Source organism: Dasypus novemcinctus, chromosome 9, assembly GCF_030445035.2.
Source record: "Dasypus novemcinctus isolate mDasNov1 chromosome 9, mDasNov1.1.hap2, whole genome shotgun sequence".
NCBI lineage: Eukaryota > Metazoa > Chordata > Mammalia > Cingulata > Dasypodidae > Dasypus > Dasypus novemcinctus.
This window is the reverse complement of record NC_080681.1, coordinates 49,658,573-49,682,223: the sequence shown is the minus strand read 5'-3', so window position 1 is coordinate 49,682,223 and position 23,651 is coordinate 49,658,573. Positions and strand designations below refer to the sequence as shown.

The 23,651-nt window shown below is 36.6% G+C and overlaps 1 protein-coding gene across 1 annotated transcript in view; it reads left to right on the top strand.

Annotated features, from left to right (window-relative positions):
- The window catches only part of PTGFR (prostaglandin F receptor), a 49,205-nt gene extending 34,680 nt beyond the window's left edge, over positions 1–14,525 (top strand). The window contains exon 3 of the mRNA XM_004472846.4: positions 10,639–14,525. Coding sequence (XP_004472903.1) covers positions 10,639–10,938 — 300 coding nt within the window. The 3' untranslated portion in view covers positions 10,939–14,525. The remainder of the gene's footprint in view (positions 1–10,638) is intronic.
- Positions 14,526–23,651: the final 9,126 nt, after the last annotated feature.

The window sequence follows — 23,651 nt, the reverse complement described above, 5'->3', positions numbered from 1 at the left end:
TGCCAATAATGAGAGCATAGTCAATATTGTTTTTAGCCTAACTATAGGTTTGCTGTAAATAATCTTAGCTACAAAGAGTCAGAGTTTAAAATGTTCTTAAAAGCAAGCTTTAAGCAAAAGGCCTCAGATCTCTTGAAACAAGGCAGGGTATACACGAGCATATATAATTTTATATACATTTATTTTCCTAAGATTTTAAAATGTTGCCCACTGACTTTGTATTTTCATCAAAGTTGCCAAAGAAGGGAAATGATGGAATGACAATGGTTAGACCAATATATTAGTTTTGATTTTTCCAAAAAGAAAAAGCTCAAAAGGACATCTGAAGAGTAGTCACAAGGAGAGGAAAGAAACAACTGAAATGAGCATCACTCCATTCATCGCGGTGCAGATATGAAGAAGCGAAAGTAGGAGATACTGGGCTTTGTCTTACCCTATCACTTTATGTCTAGTAGTTAAGCTTCCTCTTTATCATTACCTTTCCATCACGGGATAAATAATTGTCCTTTGCCTTTCATCATTTTGCCAGCCATCCTTCTGAATGACATCTAACTTATACAATGATCACCTTTGTCTGATGTACAGTTACATCTATTGTTAGGGACACAAGAGATTTAGAGCAAAACTTTTATTAGCATAGGTTCTTGGTTTTAAAATGATATTAGCAAAATATATTAATTGAAGTATTGGGGAGAGAATGCTTAGAATCAGCTAAAAGGACAGCTAGGCATAAGCAAACAGAAACAGAAACCCAGAGAGTTAAAAATGAGATCTACTAATGCAAAATAAGCCAGTTCATGGATCCTTCCTCGCCATCTCCCACTATTCACATCCTGGCTGGGTAAACATGGGCAGATTACTTGGCCTCTCTTTGCCTCAGCTTCCTCATCTTAAAATAAGGATAATACTGCCTTCCTAAAAGTTGTTATCAGGATTAAATGAGGGAAGCCGAATTGGCCCAATGGATAAGGCGTCCGCCTACCACATGGGAGGTCTGCACTTCAAACTCCAGGCATCCTTCACCTGTGTGGCACTGGCCCATGCGCAGTGCTGATGCGTGCAAGGAGTGCTGTGCCATGCAGGGGTGTCCCCCGTGTAGGGGAGCCCCACGCGCAAGGTGTGTGCCCTGTAAGGAGAGCTGCCCAGAATGAAAGAAAGTGCAACCTGCCCAGGAATGGTGCAGCACACACGGAGTGCTGATACAACACGATGACGCAACTAAAAGAAACACAAATTCCCTGTGCCGCTGATAAGGATAGAAGCTGTCATAGAAGAACACATAGTGAATGGATAGAGAGAGCAGACAACTGGGGGGAGGGGAGGGGAGAAAGAAAAAAAAAAGATTAAATGAGATAATAGATATAAAGTATCCAAACAGTTCCTGGAACATAGTAAGTATACACTAAATGTTAGCTATTATTATTTTTTTATTAATCATGTTTTTAGATATATCACTGCTGCTTTCATTACTGGGAATGGTAAAGTGGAAAAATCATGGTTGAAGTCAGATAGATTTGGGTTTAGATTCTGCCTCTCCCACTTTCCAGCAGTGTGAACTTGGGCAAGTTAACTTTTCTGTGCTTCAGTTTTCTTCCCTGCAATATCAGAAAAATAGAAACTCCTCTGGGAGTTCTGTGACGATGAAATGGTTGTATATATATGTGGCTTTTTTTCTTCTGTTTCCCCTGTAACACTCACGGTCTTCCTCCTCCCTTCTTGAAGACACACTAGGGAAAAGGAATTCCACTCCTCCCACAGTGTTCAAGCCACCCCACTTCCTGCTCCATTCTTGCGACTGGATGTATGAGAGTCTGAAAGGAATATTTCGTGACCACCAGTGGGCTGACTAAAGCTTCTCTAATAATTTATTATGCAGGACTCGTGGGGATGGCGGAACTCCCTTGACTGCCAGAAAGTCCTCCTCACAGCATAGATGGCCCCCCACCCTCACCGCAAGCCCCCAATTCCTTCTGGGATGTCTCCTCCGTGGGTCATTTATGTCTTTCCTCTCCTCCACTCTAATGGTTCTCAATTGTTAACAAAGACTACGACCCTTCCTTAAGGACAGCGAAGATTTACGATACAGCAACTTGAAAAAGTTAAAGCTCACTTTAACTGTACCAGGATCTTATAATCCTAAGTAAAAAGGCACATTGGGTCAGACTAGATATTATGGTCTCAGACAGTCAGGCATTTCATGGAACACAAGTCCATATACAGTTTCTTTTACTTCTGTTGTTTTTCACCTTAAATCCTTGACTCCTTGCCCTGAATTGCCCTTCCTGCTTTCTGCTTACCCCTCCTAACTTCAGCACTTATAATTTGCTTGTTTCTTCTTGTCCTCCTCACCTCAACTGTGGAGTCTCTTCCCAATTACCATGTTCAAGGTAGAAGAGAAGGATTTCAGAATCAGTTCTTGCTCCCAAATTGAGTAACTATTTTACACATATGGACATTATCTCATAAGATAGTCAACATATTTTACTGATGTCTATCAAAGCTAATGGCATCATGTAGCCAGCAAGCATGATTAGAGTATAAGATAAAGATTACCAAACTATAAGAGATTAGGGAAGGCTTCCCGGAACTGAGATTGGCATGGTGGTAGGATTTAGGTATCTCAGAAGGAGAATGCAAATCATTTCTGTAAGAGAAAGGGAAAAATGATGTTTTTGGCATTGCTGAATTATTTAATAAATGGAACAAATTAATTAAATGAGACTGGAAAAACAGGGGTTTTATAACATAATGGTCTGGATTTTAAATGATGAAACACGAAGCAACACTAAACAAGAGAGGACAGGGAAAGCAAGGATTTGAGAGGCATCTGGAAAAAGTGGACTAAAGGGCATGTGCATCTCTCTGCTCTCAACAAGGGGCACAAATTCATCCCATATGTTTAAAAGGGTGATGGGTCAAGTTTGACATTTGAGGCTTCAGAAATGGATGTTTATACCATCAAGTAAATCCATTAATATATGGCCCAATACATTCGACTGTAACTGCATAAATATTTCTATATCCATACTTCCCATCTCTAAGTAATTTGTAAATCAAGCAGGTAAAAGGGAGGACTGCCTTATTCTATGTACTCACCAAGAGTAAAATTAATAAGAAATAAACTTATTTCCCATAATGTAGTAAGAACTAGGGTCAGTTCTCAAGGGTGTCTGCAGGGAATAAAGTAGCTAACAGAATCCTGGAGGCACAGCTAGGAGTAATTTGTCCAGATCACGGGAAATGATTGCTCCTCTGAACTTTGTACTGATTGGAATGTTGTTTATTTCTGGCCAGTGCATTTTTTAAAAGAAAGATTGAGAAACTAGAGTGTAAGAGGTAGGAAGCCAGGGATTTGCAAACCATGTTGAGGAATAGTTGAAGAAATGGAGAAATATATAACACTCGTGTTATTTTTAAAGTACGTAAAAGGTCTGGCATTTATTTAACAAGGGAATGTATTCTATGATGCTCTGGAGAACAAAACCAGGATCTGTACAGTAAATTTTAGCTCATGACAATAGAACTTTCAATACTCCACACAGTTAAAAATGGAAAAAATTCTTTCATAAGGAGTGCTATATCTTTTCCAGCAGATACTTAATGATGCCTATAAGGAATTTCTTCTTTGCGAAGACTGGACTAGATATAGGATATTTTCCTGTGTCCTCTAAGATTTTGTGATTCTGTCTTGTCATATGCAGGGGATGCAGATCATCCTGTATGTGTGGAATAAATGAAGGCACATTTCATTTTCCCCTGTTCTCGGAATCCCTTCAATTACATTTTGGCTTTACACTCTGAAGCATGAACTTAATTTTAGTGGTAGTGATTACACAAACACATAACCTTTTCCTGCAAACCATGACTCGTTTGGGGCTGAGAAATTTAAACTGAATTTCCTGGACCACTCTGATTTGGAGATGATCAATCCTAAAACTTGTTCGTTTGCTTCTGCCTTATCCTCTTCCTGTCTCAGGGGAAAGGTGTATCTATTTTAATCTGAAGCGAGAAAGACAAGGACTTCTTCAGGCATTTTTGCATCTTGGACAGGGCCCGGATTGTGCATTGCTTTCTCCTTCTATCCTCACCACCGCCTTGGAATGAGTGGAGCTGTGGGCAGAAGCAGGCTGAGGAACAAGGGCAGAAAAGGCAGTTCTCTTGATATTGCAACAGATCTCAAGCAACTGCTTTAATTGTCTCCCAATCCTTAGAAAGCTTTCTCTACTCTCCTGGGCAAAATTTGGTGAGAAGATTGAGCAAGCAAACTGTAGGGCCCCTAGGCAGACTGATGTACTAATTAGGAGGGTTGGCCCTGGAGGCTTTAATTCATGCCCTGACACTTACCATGGGCAGGTCCCTTATTTTGCTAAACATTTTTCCTTCTCTGCAAAATGCAGGTACGTATGTCATAGGGTTGTGAGGATTATTTGAGCCAACATGTTAAGAAGAATCTTTCTAGCACAGGGAAGTAATCAGTTCTAATTCTGGTTAATATTCACGTCTAGGGGGTATAGCATGCGGCTCGGGTTTGAAGGAGACTTTCCGTCTTTCTCCTGATTCAGGGTTTAAAGTCAGTTCTCCCATAACTGCTGGTCTAGACCCCTTACTGTGGTTATGTCCTGAGCCAAATTTTGGTAGTGGGCCAAGTTCTATTATTGTTGCAGTTTGTAGTAAATATGTTCTCAAGACTGGTTGTTCTCATTCAATTATTAAGAATTCACTTTCATTGTAACCCAGTATATCTGTTCTGTAGAACACATCTGTGGATTGTAGTCATTTTGCATTTCCTAATTTTTTCCTTAAAGAAATGGTCACATGTGATTAGCATGTATATAAATTGTATTTAATTTAAATTTTTGTTAGTATTTAATATCCAAGGATAAGTGACTGTATTTTATTCCTTTGAAAAGTCATAAAAAAATTGCAACATTATCTTGTAAGAACTAGCAGCAGGGGACCATAGAGAGTTATTCTTAGGAGATTTTGGCATAAATCTTCTCCCAAATAGGCTAAAAAAATGTGGAGGCCTGGGAAAAGAAACCGGAATAACATATGAAAATACATGGTGTTTATCATGTTTTTTATCATGAACTGTTTTTTAGAGAGATTATCTTTCTGTTTTTTCATATCCAGATTTTTTCTTTTCTATCATTGTTTTTCTTTTCTGTTCAGTCTAGTTTTCCCACTGTTTATTTTTCACATCATTTCCTCAGCAGGTATGAAGGGCAAAGGTGTGTAGAACTCATTACAATTTGGAATTGTTCTAGTCTAAAGGGGGTAATATCGATATAGTGTATCCTATTTCCTCACTTCTTTGCAACTTTGAAAATCTCTAAGCAAAGACAGAATTGTGCTGTTACTTGAGCTGTTGGTTAATCATCAAATGAAGGAGAAAAATATTAATCTGTACAAATGTGTTTTTTAAAAAAAATTTTGTAGCACTTTTGGGGTGGGCAATATTTCAGTGCTATCGTAAAGCTATGGTGTAAGAAATAGAGTATGCTTTTGTCCTTTTTTTTGCAATTGTAACATTTCTGTCCTTCACTCATTTCTGAATCATTCACCATGTATCACCATGTGTCTTAATGGGTATTCAATAAATGGAAAATTATTTAAATATCATTACCTTCTATATCCAATGATGTAGAAATTTATATGATTTAGATGTGGAAAAGTTTAGAGTTGAAAAGGTGCACTGTCAGGGCTTTACATTTCTATTTTGTAACAGTTTTTTTAAGAGCATATTTTTTAGGGGTTGCAAAATAGTAAACTCTTCTGAAGATTCTTAAGTCACTGTTGCAGACATAAAATATTCTATTTGAAGAATAAGAGCCGTAGAGCTAAACCACCACAAATATGTTTAACCTTACAAGTCACTTGTTGATTTTAGATGGTTTCCATTATTTACATAATGTGTCTTTTCCCAAAATTGCCACTGAAGGTAGATTAAAATTAAATCTCTCATTTGAAAATACGCATAGGTACTATGCCATTAGTTATTCAAATTAATACATAGATTAAAATTCTCTAAACATGGAGACATAATGGTCTTTCCTTGGCCAGAAGAACATTTTTCACCATTCTGTAAAGTTGGATTGTAATTGTATAATCACAATTAACACCCTCTCTCTGTGGTTATATAAGTGTCAAATTTAAAGATTAGTCTTTGTATGATAATGTGATAAGGGGTAATAATTTGCAGATCAATGAATTGTACTTCTGTGTACACTTTCATTCCCCCAAAGAAACTTTTCTGAACTAGTCTTCATCCAAGATGACAGAAAGGAGGAAAGGAAAAGACCTCTTCCATGAATAAGCTTAGTTATGAAGGAAAATAACTGCTTCTATGACTATATGAGAACTATGTATAATTGCTATAGACATTGTTCACATGAAAATGGATGTTGAAAAAATTCTAGAAAATGATTTGATATCTAAAGAAGTTGAACATTCCACCAGAGATAGTTTTGGTTATGTATTCACGTAGTTTCCTTAGTAATGGAAGACATTGTAGCATTGATGTGGAGAAAGTGACCACGGTAGCTGCTGAGGGTAGGGAGAGGGAAGAAGAGATATGATGTGGGGTATTTTCAGGACTTGGAGTTGTCCTGGGTGGTACTGCAGGGACAGATGCTGGACATTGTATGTCCTGCCATGGCCCACTGGGTGGACTAGGGGAGAGTGTAAACTATAATGTAAACTATTATCCATGTGGTGCAGCAGTACTTTAGAATGTATTCACCAAATGCAATGAATGTCCCATGGTGATGAAAGAGGATATTGATGTGGGAGGAGTGGGGTGAATGGGTGGGGGTTATGTAGGGACCGCATATATTTTGAATGTAACATTAAAAAAAAAGAGAGAAAAAAATAATGCCAAGGAAAAATTCAGGACAGTTTCCTCAGAATCACAATAAATTCAAAATATTAGTGTCAGAATAACTAAGTTTTGAAGTACTAGAAACATTGCAGAAACTTATTTTTAATGACCAAATCTGTGGATCATGTACCACTAAACAGCCCCATGTGTTGCACTTTTTACTTGTCTTTATTATACTACTTACTTGTCAGTTTTTCTTCATAGGAGACTTCATTCATTCAGTTGATTCAACAAATATTGACTCCCTTATTATATGCCAGGTGCTGGGGATATAGCAGAGAACCAATGAGACAAAAATATTTGCCTTCAAGAAACTTGTATTTTAGTGACAGAAATAAATTCTACTTAAGTGAAAAATATCGTATATTAGATTGGACTGGTCTGTATTTTATCTCTGCATCTCTAGGAGCTAGTACAATGTATAGTTCAGAGTAGAGATTTATTTTTATGAATACCCAAATTAACTGAAGCTTAATTCTTGAATTTACCACCATTTTAGACTGTAGACATCAACTGGAGTCCGTTCTTTAGCAGAAAGACATATAGGTAAAGGGTGGGGAAAAATAAAATAACTTCCAGAATGAAACTTCAGCAAGCTTGGGCCCTGCTATATATGAGTGTAGTGGCTTGGAGATTAATCAATTTTGGTGACTTTAACAGTTGATGTAATTGTATTATGTGACCTAAATGAACAGAAATTTTATTACAGCATCTACCTATTTTGCTCTTTTCAACCTGGCATTGCACTTAAACTTCTTATTCACTTTGACCTCATTATTTCTATCTTAGTGTTGAGTGCCACTTCAGACTTAGAGGTGTCAGATTAATTCATTGATTTGTCCATGGAATATCCCAAAACTTGGACCTTGTACACATCTAAGTTAGAATTCTAATCCTTAACAAAGATGAATAGCCATCATCTGCCAAGGTCCAAAGTAATATAATTTAGAAAAATAACATGTAATATTTCTCCAGTTCTATGTGCTGCTAGCTCTTGGAAGTCAGATGAAAGACTGTGTGTATGAGAATCTACCTGCAACTCTGTGGAATTCAAGTTTGGGTGGGCCTGCCGAGAAGAATGCTTCCAAGGCTTGTGTGGTGACTGCTGACAGGTCTAAGGAAAGGGCCTCAAGTAGTTTTTGTTGTTTCAACATGCAGACATGCCTCATTCTTACCCCATCTCCTGCCAGTTGCCTGTCAGTCTTAGCAGGTCTTAAGCATTTCAGGCAATTCTGTGGAACTTCAGTGCTACTTTATTCCACACAGAGAGACGTGCATAAATAATCCACATTGGCTCTGGTTTTCTGGTAAAGTAGTATAGTCCACAAAATTGTTGTTTGGGGAAAAACCCAAATTATAAAAACAATGCGTGATCTATCTAAAAAATTAGTAAATTAGAAATAAACCAAAGGAGAAAAAAAAATCCTCTATAGTTCTAATGTCAAAATTTAACCAATGAAGCTGTTTGCAGCTAGTGATTAAATAACTGCAGAGGAGAGAGAAGAACCAGAGAAGTGCCTGCCATATAACTCAGGCAGTTTTAATTGGTACATCTCTACACCAGAGCCAGCTGCCCTGTGCAATTACACAGAATGTCTTTATTCCCAATTTGGGAGTGGTGCCTTGGTTGGGCTTTGAGATCCCCACAAACATACATACTCATTAATAGAAAGGTGCCCACTTATTATTCATGAAGCAAGAGAAACATTTATTTATTTATCCTTAAGACAAAAAAAACTAGATTGTAAGTTCCATGAGGGCGGGCACAGGGTCTGTTTTGGTCTCTATTGTTTTCTCTGACTGTAGCACATTGCCTGGCACATAGCAGATCATCAACAAATATTTGGTGAGTAAAGAAAGTATATAAAGTGAAAATATCTCAATTCATCTGCTGGTCAGGACTTGGCCCTACTGCCTCCTAAGAAGAACTGGGCTATATAGGTTTATTTCTCCAATCCAATTGGGGTTGAGAGGGGAGTGATGAAAGAATTCTATACCTGACCCAAGTACTATTCTGTGGGGACTGCTATTTTTCTGTATTGAAAACTTGGTCAGCCTTATTTAGATACAGAACTTTTAGGCTTGCTGTTTCATGCATGATTTCCACAGGAAATGAACTTCAAGAGAAGGAACCATTTCCCAAGGGATCTGTATGACCAAGATCCAGTTCCTTTTAGTGGTAAAAAACCACCCAGGAATCCATCACTAGTGGATGCTTTTGTATTAAAACTTTTAGAAATGTCTTAAGCCTTAAAATACTACTAGACTCTTGGATGATCAGATTTTTCTCTAGTTGCTCTGCTTTTAGCAATAGCCGTAATAAATTAACATTACACATGGATTTAATTCATTCCAACAGCAGCAAGTATGTCCTAAGGGTCAGCTTTGTATTCGATATGAGAAAAAGAGAAGTGAGTGATACTAAAAAATCTATGGATAAATACATAAATATCATGCAGTTTGTTAACTAATACAACTTTACTAATTTGTCTTGGTGAAGTTGGGGGAAATTGCATGGAAGTGAACCCATGTTATATGGGTTTTGAAGGATGGACGGGAGTTTTTCAGAAAGAGAAAGGAGGAATAGGAGTTCAAAACAAGAGGGGTAACACAAGCCAAAGCTCAGAAAAATCATGTGTATCTGGGCCAGGCAAGGCTTCACAGTGGTTGATACACAGGGTATGTGTAGGGCAGATGAGATTTTAGTGGTAGACTCCAGGCATCTTCAAGGGGCTTGCTAAGGAATTTGTACTGTACTGTGAAGATAATGAAGGTTTTATTAAGGGATTGTTATCCTTCAACTGTTAGTCTTATCAGACCAAATAAAGACATTTATATTTGATAATGGTTCTTTAAGGAGACCAGGACGACTGGATGTTTTTTTTATTGGGATTTATCTTGGTGGCATCATAGTCTAAGCCTTCCTTAATTTTCAGCTTCATCTCATTTATTTATTTCTTGTTTGTTCATTTATTTCTTGTTTGTTTTTTATAGTCCAAGATGTTTTCTAAGCTTCCTGATAGTCTGTTCTGCGTCTGTTTGGAGGTCAAAGCTGTGATCAGTGATTTGATCAATTCTAATGGGCTGCTAGGAACATTTGTGGAACTGATTCCACAAATATGATCTCTTCAACATCTTGGTGGTCAGGAAATGGAGATATGGGTCCGAAATATGCATTGTTATTAAGGTACAGGGTTAGTGTGAAGGGGAACACATTTCCTCAAAGCCCTTAGAAATTACTTTCTGGAATATTCTAGCCAAGTTAAGGCTAGGGTGAGGGTTGCAGAAAAGGAAATATGAACTGGTTGACATTTGTATCATTGTCGTAAAAAAGCAGGAAATTCTAAAGAGTAACTTTATAGAACAATTAATATCAGATGCTCTAAATTCATCTTTAAATTCTGTTAGCTTATCTATACTTCATTTTACTTACTTAAATACACTTTAGTTTTTTAACTGAAATATACAAATATGTGTTGGCTTTGAACTTACTTTTCCCAGGTGTCAGAGAATCCCAGTTCCTGATATTATTGTTTGTATTCCCTTGTGTCATTCTAGTTGTGCACATTTGCTTTACCATGGAAGTTATCATTTTTATAGTTCTTTTGTCAATTTGAATTCGAAGGATTCAAATGTATGCACCAATGTTTCAGCTATTGTTCATTTCTTTTTGTCTGTGATAACATCACTCTGTGGAAAGTGGAATGAATACCTTGAGAAAAAGTCTGTATCATTTTATTTCCCATTTTGTTTTCCAGGTGACAATGGCCAATATTGGAATAAATGGAAATCGTTCTCTGGAGACTTGTGAAACGACACTTTTTGCTCTTCGAATGGCAACATGGAATCAAATCTTAGATCCCTGGGTGTACATCCTTCTACGGAAAGCAGTCCTTAAGAATCTCTACAAGATTGCCAGACGCTGTTGTGGAGTGCACGTCATCAGCTTACATATTTGGGAGCTTAGCTCCATTAAAACTTCCTTAAAGGTTGCTGCTATCTCTGAGTCACCACTTGCAGAGAAAATAAGTCAGCAAGCACCTAGCTCAATAGGATAGTAGGTCACTATAGGTATAGAGCAAAATTAAGAAAAGTTTTGGCACTATTTCAGTTAATTGGATAATTGTATTTATAGTCTAACTGGAAAATTGGGATCTCAGCATGTAGTTTGGGGGACACATTTTTAAGATTTGGCTAGTGAAATTTGTTAAATTAACTCAATAATTTCACATTTTCACTTGTTTTGTGCAAACTTGGGTTAAACACAATGAAATAATGCTGTGGGAATCAAATTGAAAGTGATTTTGAGCCTATCTGTGTGATCCATGCTTTGACGGTGTGAGTCTGTTGAGGCCTAAAGAAATTACTTGTCCTGTTTGCCAGAGAACGTCTTGATGCTACCTGTCGAAAAGGCCACTGTGGGCTCATTGCTGTGTAGCTCTTCCTTATAGACCAGACACAATGAAATGGAGTCTGTACATTATTTTTTTCTGGGCTTTTTTTTTTTTTTTTTACCACTCATTGTGTCGCTTCAGCCAATATACACATGGTCACATCACATGGGATTCTCTGTGGGCTTATGATAATGACTGCCATGTATGGCTGGTCTGGAGGTTACATTGTTGGACCCTGTGATTTATTTAGAATGAGCCCTTCCTTGTCATATTTGACAAATATAACTGCTTGCATTTATTATGATGATGATAAATTGTTGTTTGAAGGTTTTTTTTTTAGTAAGCTATGGATTTGCAGTTTGCAAATAATCCCTTTTTCTCTCTAAAAAATTCTAGTGCACTGATGCAAAATAAAATAATTTTTAGAGGAATGAAGGCTCAAGCTTAGCACATATACAGGTGACTTTCATTGTAGAAGTTCCCAAGTTCTCCCATCTATAATGGGTGATGCAAACGAACAGAACCTAAACCCTAGTGTTAGGTGCAAGCAACATTGACAAAAGGCACTTTAACTTGAGCTGTCATTTCTGTTGCAGAGAACTATAGAAACACATATATATACTATTCAAAGACTGAAGCTAGTGTTTTCTTGCTGTACACATACACACACACACTCACACCCACACACAGAAAGGAACATCAGGAACGTCTATTGCTAGCAGATTCCCTAGATATGTAAGATGGCATTTTGTAATGCCTGTTACTACCAGAGCCAAGGGGAGGACTGGCCATTAGCCAGGCATTTGGGGATCATTGAATTGATTCACTGGGGTCATCAAGGGATAATAATCTCTCTTTAAATTTCCCTCCAATAATGCAGACTTTCCCCTTCCTTATTTGTATAATTGAACTCAAGTGATTTAGTTATCATTCAATATGTTTTGCTCTATGATCGGTAAGGATTTCTTTAAAAGAATTCTTTGCTTTCATTAATTTGGGTCCATTTTTAAACCCCAGAAAGTCTGTGCAGTTCAATTAGACTTAAATAATTATATTCTTCAATTTCTGCTCTTGACTGGTAGTTTACATTGGTAGTCTTTGTTAAGGTTTGTGAATTTTGGTAAATTCTCATAAAGAAATTAAAAGAAAAGCAAATAGCCACCTTGAAGATTTAAAGGCAGCCATTTTACCAGTGGATTTAAAAAGGGGAAATACACATATACACACAGACATGTGATGTTCTTAATTTAAAACCAGTAAATAATTAATCACATAATTTAAATTGTTCTCATAAATAGGGCACATGGTAAGCGCTTGATAAATACTTGCCAAATGGAATTGCAAACAAAAATTTCCTTGTACCAATGAAGATGAAAATGCAAAGTTTTGTGCATTTTAAATTTAAACTAATGGTTTAATGTAAGTTTAACCTGACAGATATTGGTTAGTTTGGTGTATGTATACACATGCACTCACACATACCTATCTCCAATGTATTTGTTTAAAAAAGCCAATATAATTTGTGACTGCTGTTATATTACATGAATGTTCCCATGCATTTCAAGAGCACTTAAGGCTCAGAAGAACTTTGAGATAGTTCAGAGGAGGTATTTATTTCCTACAACCACGTAAGGTTGGTGTCAGTTGAACTGAGGCACAAGAAACCAAAGCCCCATCCTTCCTCTTTGCACTGAGTAGGGTCTGTAGTGGTGACTTCCATTCATTGCAGCTGGGAGGAGGAATAGAGAAGAAATTCTCATCCAGAGGTTCCAGGTCTCTTCTCCTTGAGGCTCTTAACCCAGTGGCAGAATTGTTGCTGTTTTGCAGTCACCTGGCCATGGATAATTGTATTGAGGAAATATTTGGACCTGATAGTGTGTGAATGCATGAACATGCAAGGTTTGGGGGGATGATTGGGGAGGCACTCTAGATTTTGCCACTCTAGGTTCTAGTCCCTCAAGATTTGGGAGAGCCACAGCGGAGGGTTATATATGTTTCTGAGCTTTGGTTTAGGGCAATCACATTGGTCTTATGATGATGTTAAACCCGAGAAGTAGACATAAAAAATTGAAAAAAAAAATAAAAGAATATGCATTTACATTGTTTTAGACTTTTCTTCTAAGGAAAAGAAAAGAAAGTATACACAACAATGCATATCTGATTTTAGAATTTATTTTTGTTACTATATATGTTACAGTGTAGGTTGATAATTTATGGTTGAATGAAAAATAGATCCTGTAACTTCCATACAAATGTTCAAAGTGGAAGAATTTTTTTCAGATTTCTGAAAAGAGTACAAATAGTTTTCAACAACTTTACCAATTTGAAGTGTTTTAATCTGTATTTTTAAAATTCATAAATTGACCATCAGAATAACTGGATTTCCTTTCTCATTGGGTAAAGTATTATTAAAAAATTTCATATAATATTTGATCATGATTATTCTGGAAAAATTATATGAAAAACCAGGTTTTTGTTTGAAGTTTGTGAGTTTTTTTTCTTAAAATTAAACCCAAAAGCATGTGACTTTTTATGATTATGATTGCAAGGACAGAGAGTTGTTGACTCATATTTAGCTGTGAGTGCATCTTAAAATTCCAGAACTTTCACTGATGGGGTTAGCTAGGTAAAAGATGTATGCTTTAAACAATTTCTTTCCTAGAGGCAGAAAGTTGCTTCTGGTTATCTGTATAGTTAAAGTGGAAAAATACCTAAAAGTTAACATGCACACACACACATGTACACTCCTCTGTCATGTAACAGTCTTGTTGTTCACTTTCAGACTTAAAAAAGAAAAACCTGTTTTAGTTTTGTGCCTAATCTGAACTTAGAACTCAAATAACTGAGCACTTATTACACATATAGAGTGAACTTTTTGTGAAACCTATTAGTAGCTTTACCTGTATCACCATGATTGCTCTACATTAGTAAACTGCCTAAATTAGAATATAAAGACTACAAATGTACACTTCCTTACTTCTTCATATGGATGTCAAAATATTTTACTAGCTACCATATAAAGTTGGACTTGAACTTGTTTCTGACATATTTTCTTAGTAGATGATAAGTGGTTTTCTTTGTTACGAGAATAAATGTATTTTGTGCTCTTTATACTTGTTGGATTGTATAAAAGATTCAATAGTGATGTGTATATTTTGTTGCTTGCATCAGAATGTAGCTCATGTAATTTTGTGCTTTGGTAAGTTTAAAACTTCAAACAAATGATTTTGTAATAAACTTGGACTAGTGTTTATCAGGAGTGGTCATTTTTAGAAAGGTCATATAAAACTTGGGATTCTTAAATCTAAACTGCCATTGTTATCTGCTATTGGATTGGCAGAATCTCAATTTACTTTCCACTATTACTATTCCCTTGCGGCCCTGTCATCTGTTCTCTTTTTCCTGTATAAGACATTCTTTAGAAGAGATCCAGATCATCTTCAAAATGTCATTCTAATACAAAATGTCAATATATTAGAAGAGGCCAGTTATGCCTATGATAAGAAATAACCCCCAAACCTCAGTGCCTTCGACCCACAAAGATTTATATCTCACCTTTGGTTCCTGTCCATTCAGAAGGGTGCTCTCTCTGCTCATTGTGATCATTTAGAGAACTCGGGTGCCAACACAGCCACCGTCCTATATATTGCTGGTCCCATGCAAGTGAGAATAAAGAGAGTATGGCAAATCATGCACTAGTTCTTAGAGTTTCTACTGGAAGTAATATCACTTTTGCTTGCACTTCCTTGGCCAAAGCAAATGATATGGCCCTACTAATTTCAAGAAGGCCAGGGAAGTACAATTCTATATATACTCCCAGGAGAAGAACTGAAAGTAATTGAACTGATAGTACTAATGACTTTCACATTAGGCAAACTTTAAAAAAAATTCTTGCCTTCCTAATAACATTCAAACAGGAATCATGGAATTCCGTACCTCTTATGAAAACCATGGGATGAAAACATTTATGATTCACTTCCTATAAGTACTGGGAAACATGCTCTTGTAATTTATAAAGTTAAGACAAAATGAATTTTTATGTCTGTAATTGATAGAAATCTTAAATGATTAAAAATCCACTGTAGAATAAAAAGGAGAAAGCTTGTTTTTAAAAAAATTCAGAGAGTGAGACATTTATGCACAGTGCCCAGCATTGTCTAATTGCAGCATAGTCTGAAATGGTTGGTGTTCTTTGCACTTTGTTTCTTTATGAAATCAAGAGGAAATAGTTTGAATGGCTTTACACTATCAAAAATCTCATTTTTATATATTTTATGTATTTAATCTAGATGGCTTATGAAAGAAAAATGGAAATACTGTTTTTAATATTTTTATTGTTTTTCATAATATAATAGAGGTAAAATTATTGAAATTTAAAGGAGCTATATTTTAGATTTGAAGTGCACTTTAACTTTCCATTTATAAAAGGAAAAAGAATATTTCTTATAGCACATTATTTAATTTTATTTCGATTATATTCAATGTCAAATTGGTAAAACCCCCAAATTCATGAAGATGCATTCTATTGTTGCTATAGTGGTAACTTCCTTTCCCCTGTTAAATGGGCCAAGTGTACACATACCCTTTCTTCACCTACTTTATATTTTAGCAACCTTTTTAATTTTCCCAACCTGATAGGCAAATATACATCATTTAAAAATCACACTTTATTATGTTAATTTGCCTTTCCCATTGCTAATGAAGTCGAGCAACTTTTCATATGATTATTAGTCATTTGCTCTCCTCTGTGAATTTCCTGATCCTGACGCTTGCCCATTTTTAATATGTTGATTTTTTCTTATTGATTTGAAGAGGACTCTGTTTATCCAGGATATTAATCCTTTATTTATTTATTTTTTACCTATTTTTTTACTTGTAAATACTCTTCTCCTAATCTGTCATTTTTTTGTATGTTTATGGTATCTTTCATATATATGAGATTTAAATTTTTGCTTTGGGAGAACTAATCTTCTATGGATTCTTTATTTAGTTTCTTATTTAGACTTTCCCTACATAAAGATTATAAATATATCCTCCTATATCTTTTTCTACAAATAGAGCTTTGTTTTTAATGTTTAGATTTTGTAGTTTTCATGGAATTTATTTTTGTGTCTCATGTGAGGTAGAGATCTTTTTTTCAATTCCAACTGCATAACCAATAGAACTAACACTATGACAGTAATTTTAGAAAAAAAGTTATATTTTTAAAGTTTTATTGGGCATAAATTTCCATTAGGTTTTTTGAAATATTGAATATAGATACCTGGGCTCTGTTATAACTTAGATTTGGAAATCACTAGTCTAGACCATAAAATAATCAAAATAATACTATCTTTAGTATTCAACAATAACATTATTAATCCATCAATAGCAGATTTTCTAATCGAGAACATAATTTTGTGTAATGTCATTTATCTCCTGTGACCAATAGCATAGAGTTTCCAGATCCTGGGCTGGTTAGGAGGAAAGTTAGTGTTGAGATAAAGCTATACTAACTGGTCCACACAGAATTGAACCCGTGACTGATTTATTGGCATTGGCACTATTGTCACTCCAGTGAGTTCTCAAATGTTATCACGGATCTGGTTTATTTGGAGGGCTTGTCCAAGCAAGTTGTTGGGTCTCATCCCAGAGATTGATTCGATAGATCTCAGGTAATGTCAGAGAAGTTACCTTTCTAGCAAGGATCCAAGCTATGGTGATACTGTGGCTCTAAGGAACTAACTTTGAGAATCTAATCAATTAGGCTAACATATTGCAGATGGCAGTGATATGAAACATAGTTGTAAAAAAGAACCATGAAGCATTTTTTACAATGCAAAATTGTATTTCTATTTTAATAATGGCAATTTAATTCCTTTCTTAAATATTTTTTTGCCCCAAAACAAATGAATTCATCTTGAAAAATATAAGAGCTATGCAGAAAAGGGCTAGAAGAAAATGGGATGATATAGATTAAGACATAAAATATAGAAATATAAAGCAGGCATAAGTGAGGCTAAGTTTTACATGAATAGCTGGTCTCAAATCTTTCATTGGTTTCAAAAGGAATTTTGTTATCATGTTAACTGGCTGAATTCCCATAGTAGTATTCGGTAATATTGCTTACATTTTATAAATCTAACCATAATCTTTTTTCTAAAAGAAAAATTCAAAACCATTTGGATTAATTTTACATTTTTCTCCTTATGCTTCCAATGTTTATAATTTTTTTTGATCTTCATAGTTTCCACTCTTGTTTGGTTTAGTTAGTCTTAAAATAATTTCCTACTTTAGTAAAATAAATCTGTAGTCAGTTATTTGCCTTCCAGGAGTTACTAAAACTTTTCAGTTTCCAAATAAAATATAATACCAATAATTTTCATCTGGGATAAGTAAATTATTATAGTGGATTTTATTTAGAACTTAGTCTGGCAGTTGAAAATAAGTAGATCAAAACCAAGTAAAAATATTGATCACAAATCCCATTCTATAGGTTTTAAAAATCCTGGGTCTTTTATACAAATCCAAACAAATGGTATTTCTGAGGTAAGGGAGGTAAAGGAAGAAGCTACTGAAGCAATAGCCCAGACTGTGTTTTCTCAAGATACACTTTTATCTGGGAAAATTCTTTCCTCTTTTAAGAAGACCACATTATAGTTTTCTGTGAGACTTACCAAGATACCAAATATAAACACAGTAAAAAATGTTTTAGCAGTGACTTTTCAAAATGTATCATTCTGAAATCTCAGTGCTAAATATACCAATTTGTGAAACTTGAACTATTAGAAGAGTTGAACACAGCAATAAGATATAGTTTTCTGAAGACTGGCACATTTGTCATCACTTCACAATTTCTGGTAGATTATAATTTTTTTCAGTGATACTCTAAAGAAATGTCCAAAGAATTGACAAAGCTAAAATTAGAGGTGGTGCATAGGTATTTGTTTTACAAGTTGTGGTTAGACAGATATTGAAACTGTCCTTTAGTGATGCCTTATGAAATAATGGATTTTCCCATTAGGTAGAATTTCCCAGAAGATCTTCCTTGGCTCCTACACATCTCACTCTCTTTCTGACTTGTGACACACACCTCTCAGCCCTTATTGTTCTCATTAAACAAATATTTGTCTCTTTCTATTGGTTCTGAATTTTGGATTCTAGGACCCTTTTTGTGCTGACTTCTCACACTTTGTTTTTGAACCCTTTATATTAACATTTGTTCACTGAATTTATTCAACAGATATTTATCATGTAATGAAGTCCATCCTCTTCATTAAAGATGCAATGTAGAACAAAGCAGAACTGATCTCAGGCTCTTGAAGAATTTGAAGTCTAGTAGGAAAAAAGCCATTGAGCCATTGTGTCAAAATTAAACCTGTATGATAATTACATCTATAAGAAGTATTATGAAAGAAACAGCATGCTCTGAAATGGAAGGAGGGAAGGGGTGTCATATAATCTAGTCTGGGGAATTCGTTTAGACTTCTTGGGTGAATTGATGTTCAGACTGAACCCTGAAAGATAAGCAAGAATTTACTTAGGGAAAGTGATGATAGGAAAGAGTTTTCCAAGAAAAACCACATATCCCAGGGTGGTGAGGTGAGAAGGAATTTGAATGTATGTGGTGGCTGTGGTTTTGTGGTATAATTAGATGTAGAATCACTGGCTATTTTTTCTTATCATCCGTGAGCATATGTTAATTCTCCATGCCTACGAAGAAAATACATTGTTAGTCTTCTATTGATTCAAGCCCTTTAAGGCTTAGGTCCAACCAAAATACAAACATATTTTGCACTACCTTGCTGTCACATGTCAAGAGAACCTATCATAGGTTGTGATTCAATTCAGAAGTGAGACAGCAGTTAATTCTGACTAAAGAAGCAATGACATTCAGCTTTACGGACGTCATGACATTGCTGTCATTAATTTGTACATGTGTTTAGGAAGTTTCCAGAATCCTGGTTGGTAAGGAATTAGCATGGGATTAAAAAAAAAAAAAAGGCTTTTATATGTGTGGCCTTAGAAGAAAAACATTTGCAGATTTTAGGAATGGGAGATGATCTATCATCACATTACAAAATTGCCTTTGGAAATCATTCAGCCCACATAAGCATTACCAGTAATTCTTTACAAGATTATGTCCACCCCCTGATATTCAACAATTCAATTGTAATGCTGAGTCAATTTGTCGAGGAGGAAAGAGTGTTATTATCAAATTTTAAAATATTGATTCCATCTGAGAAACAGCCTGTGGTTAGACATCCACTTGCCTAATTATACTTGTCTTTATACACTTAAGCCATACTTTGCTCTGATTACTAAGAGATGGTAGATGGCTGTTGAGTCCCAACATACAAGCTTCTTAATTTGACTTTTCATTGCAATTCAAGTATCATGCTTTACTTGATCTATAGCTGCCTAGTTGGTTTGTTTTCCACCACTTTGTTCCTCAAAGGTTCATCATTTTGACACTTCCAATTGAATTTAGAGGTATCTTCCTAAAAATTTACTCTATTTTGCCTAGTTACAAATTATGTTGATTCTTTATTTCCTATAGAATCATATCCAGACCACTTAGACCAACAAACAAAGCCCCTCATGAGATTGTTCATAGGGGATCGCTTATGGAGTGTCTGGGCTGTCTATAAACCATCCTCTCTTCTCTGAGATTTGTGAGTCTCCTTCCATCCATATTAAGGATATTTACTAATAAGTGTGACTGTATCCTGAGACTACATGGTGTGAGGCATTGAGTGAGTCTCTTCATCAAGCGCTGAAAATAAGATTTTCTTTTCTGAGATTCCAGATTTATGAGCTTGTCAATTATCTCATTTTGCCCTTACTATGGGATTATTTTGCCATTACATTATTATTATTATTTTTAAATATTTATTTATTTTTCTCCCCTTCTCCCCCCCACCCCAGTTGTCTCTTCTCTGTGTCTATTTGCTGAGTCTTCTTTGTCTGCTTCTGTTGTCAGCGGCACGGGAATCTGTGTTTCTTTTTGTTGTGTCATCTTGTTGTGTCAGCGGTACCATTCCTGGGCAGGTTGCACTTTCTTTTGCGCTGGGCGGCTCTCCTTACAGGGAGCACTCCTTGCATGTGGGGCTCCCATATGCGGGGACACCCCTGCGTGGCAGGGCATTCCTTGCACGCATGAGCACTGCGCATGGGCCAGCTGCACATGGGTCAAGGAGGCCCGGGGTTTGAACCGTGGACCTCCCATGTGGTAGATGGACTCCCTAACCACTGGGCCAAGTCTGCTTTCTCCATTATATTATTAAGTCATTTTATGTATACAAAAAAAAAAAAACCAGTGACTTAGAGAACTTATTTTCTTAAAAGTACAAAGGATTAACTTTGCCACATCTTAAATTACAGGCTACGCTGCTACCACAGCAAATTTTTAGAGTGTGGTGATATAATTGAAAGGCCATGTGAACTCCCTCACTCATGGGACTAGACTTTGGACCCATAATTAAGAAGGTCATTTGGATAATGCTATTTAAAAGTGATTAAAGGGTTCTATGCTTGGTATATCCATCCCAAATGATACTCATTAAATTGTTGTTCCAGAAATAGGCATTACCACTTTTACCTTTATTAAACGTAAGTATATTTAATAAATGCATAATCAGATGAATGTACATTTTTAAAATAAATTATTTACTTCTTATTGATAATGGACCTTAAGAAATTTGAGGGCAATAAAGTCACTTGACATTATTGATGTTCATGTACTCTGCACCAACTGCAAGGGGGTGGCTGGGGAAGGAGATATATATGTGTGTGTGCCTAGGGAAGAGGGGCAGGAAATACATTTTTTGAGTATACACTATCATAGTCATTGTACTTGATGCACATTTCTTACTTAATACTCACAAAAAGCCCTGTGAAACAGACATTATTGTCACCATTTTACAATGAAATGGAGCAAAGGAAAAGCACCTTGTAGATTTCTAAAAGCATTTGGGAATTCATCAACCATACTCTAATATTATTATTAAAGATAAAAGTTGTAGAGAATTATATTTACAAAAAGAACTGTTAGAAGAACTGCACTGATAAAGAGTTGACAAGTAATGAGAGAATCTAAGATAGTCATGTCTCCCCAGTGAGATCGGAATTTAATTTGTGTAATTGGCATGTTGAATTACTTTACTCTGTAAATTAACAAATTGTGGCATACAAAGTTGATGCAAAAAGTTTGCAAATTCATACATTGTCAAATTGTCTACACCACATTCTTTCACTGAAATGAAGGTTATCTAGAGAAAATCACAGAGAATTAATTATGACAGTACTTTGGTTGCAGGTGGCAGAAGATAAAGAGTTACAGGAAACATTTAACCCTAGACATTGGAAACTTTCTTGAGCACTGAGAAAGGCTATGGTACAATATTCATGTTTTCTCTTTGACTTTGATATATTGTCCCTTCAGGGTTTCTGTATTCATATACTAGCCTTGCCTTAAACTTTAAAACATGAAAGACTGTTAATTGATGCTCTTTAAATAAAGATTTCCTTAGACAAATATGTTCGAGAAACTCATTCTAAATCTTTTTTAAGGGTGTGTTATACTGTAGAGTAGTAAAAAACCTGTTTAACTTTGATTAAAGGTTAAAATATATTAGGGGGGAAGCGGCTGTGGCTCAATCAGTTGGGCTCCCATCTACAATATGGGAGGCCCTGGGTTCATGTCCCAGGGCTTCCTTATGAAGGCAGGCTCGCCCTTGTGCCGTGGAGAGCTCACCACAGAGAGATGACCACCTGGGCGCTGCGGAGAGCTGATGCAGCAAGATGACACAACAAAGGGAGACAAGCAGACACAGAAAAAACACGCAGCAAATGGACACAGAGAACAGACAGCAAAATAACAAGCCACAAGGGGGCAGGGAATAAATAAATAAAAATAAATAAATCTTTAAAAAAAATGTATTAGGGGCAAAAACTTTTTGCTTGGTATATTTTATGGACTCCTTCTAGCAGTATTTTAGGAAGTACAATTCTTGATAAGAAGCAGGACAAAGTTTGTGACCTTTTCTGAGGACTACTACTATATATACTAAAAATGGAATATTCTAGAGCAGTAATCCACAAAATAGCAAAAATCCCGAGAGATCAATGCTCCTATGCATTCTTTTTTCTTTTTCTTTTTCATTCTATGATGGGATTTATTAGACTAAACACTTACATGAAGCTGGGAAAAATGTCCAAACCATGGCATCAGGCGAAGCTCTCCCTGAAGGTCAGGTGTTGGCTTTCCCAGACTCTTTTCACATGGCAAGGCACACTGGCAGCTCAGCTGGTCTCTGCCTTCTCCTTCAGACTCATTTTATCCCAGAGCCCAGCTGAAGGGGAATCAGGCACCTGGCGGGGTCCTCTTGTCTTTCCCCTCTGTTCTGAGCCTCCTCACTTCAGCTTCAGGCTATTTTGTCTGAGACTTTTCTCTATCCCGGGTTCGTTGATGTCAGCTTCTGGAGGCTTCTCTCCATCTCTGCCATTTTCTTCTGTGTCTGTGGGTTTTTATTCCTGACAATCAGGATCCTGTCATAAATGAAGCATGTCAGGTCATGGACTGGAGGTGGAGAGAACCAGCAGGCCACCCAGAAGGAACGGGGTCTCTCTCCCCAACTTGGGCTGTGTTTTTCTCCTCCTTAAATGCTGAAGTGACAGGTAGCTGGGCTCAGGTTTGCAAGAAGGCTTCTTGCAGGAGATGGGTCAGGGTTTTGGGGGGATCACCATAGCCTGGCCCCTATACTCCAGTTTCTGGGGTCACCCAACTCATTGGCTGTATCTGTGGCCTGTGGTGTTGAGCAGGAGTTGGTCCACATTCACCCATCCAGGCTGGACTTCCATCCCAGCTGGTTCTTGTCCATGCCCTCAGGTTGGAGGTTAGGGGCCATACCAAGACAGGGCCAACTGACCCAGCAGGAGAGTCATGGATGCTGAGGGTTTGAAATCTCACCTAAGATGGGATAAGCTGGCTTTCTCTCCAGACTCATGGCCTAAGGGAGGTTACTGGGAATTTGACTTGAAAAGTTGTGCTTTCTTGGCTCATATTTGACACTCTCTGCTTGATCTTCTTTCTTGGTCCTGAGTCTCTGCTGCTGTGAAGCAGGGAGAATCTGAATCATCCTCAGGGTTCAAACTCTACTGCGGGTGCCTGGAACCCAAAGAGGGTGAGAGCCCTCTTTATTCATGTTTTGAATTTTGCATATGACCAAATGGCTAAAAAAGTCAGAAAGCTGCTGGGCTAGCTGCTCTGCACCCTGCACCCTAACCCCAGTTCAGGACAATGGTGTGCGTCTTGTGAATATGGCTCTCTGGCAGGTACACAGAGCCTCCTGGCACTTTTGAATGTCAGGCACCAGGCTGTGCTGCTGCAAATGTTC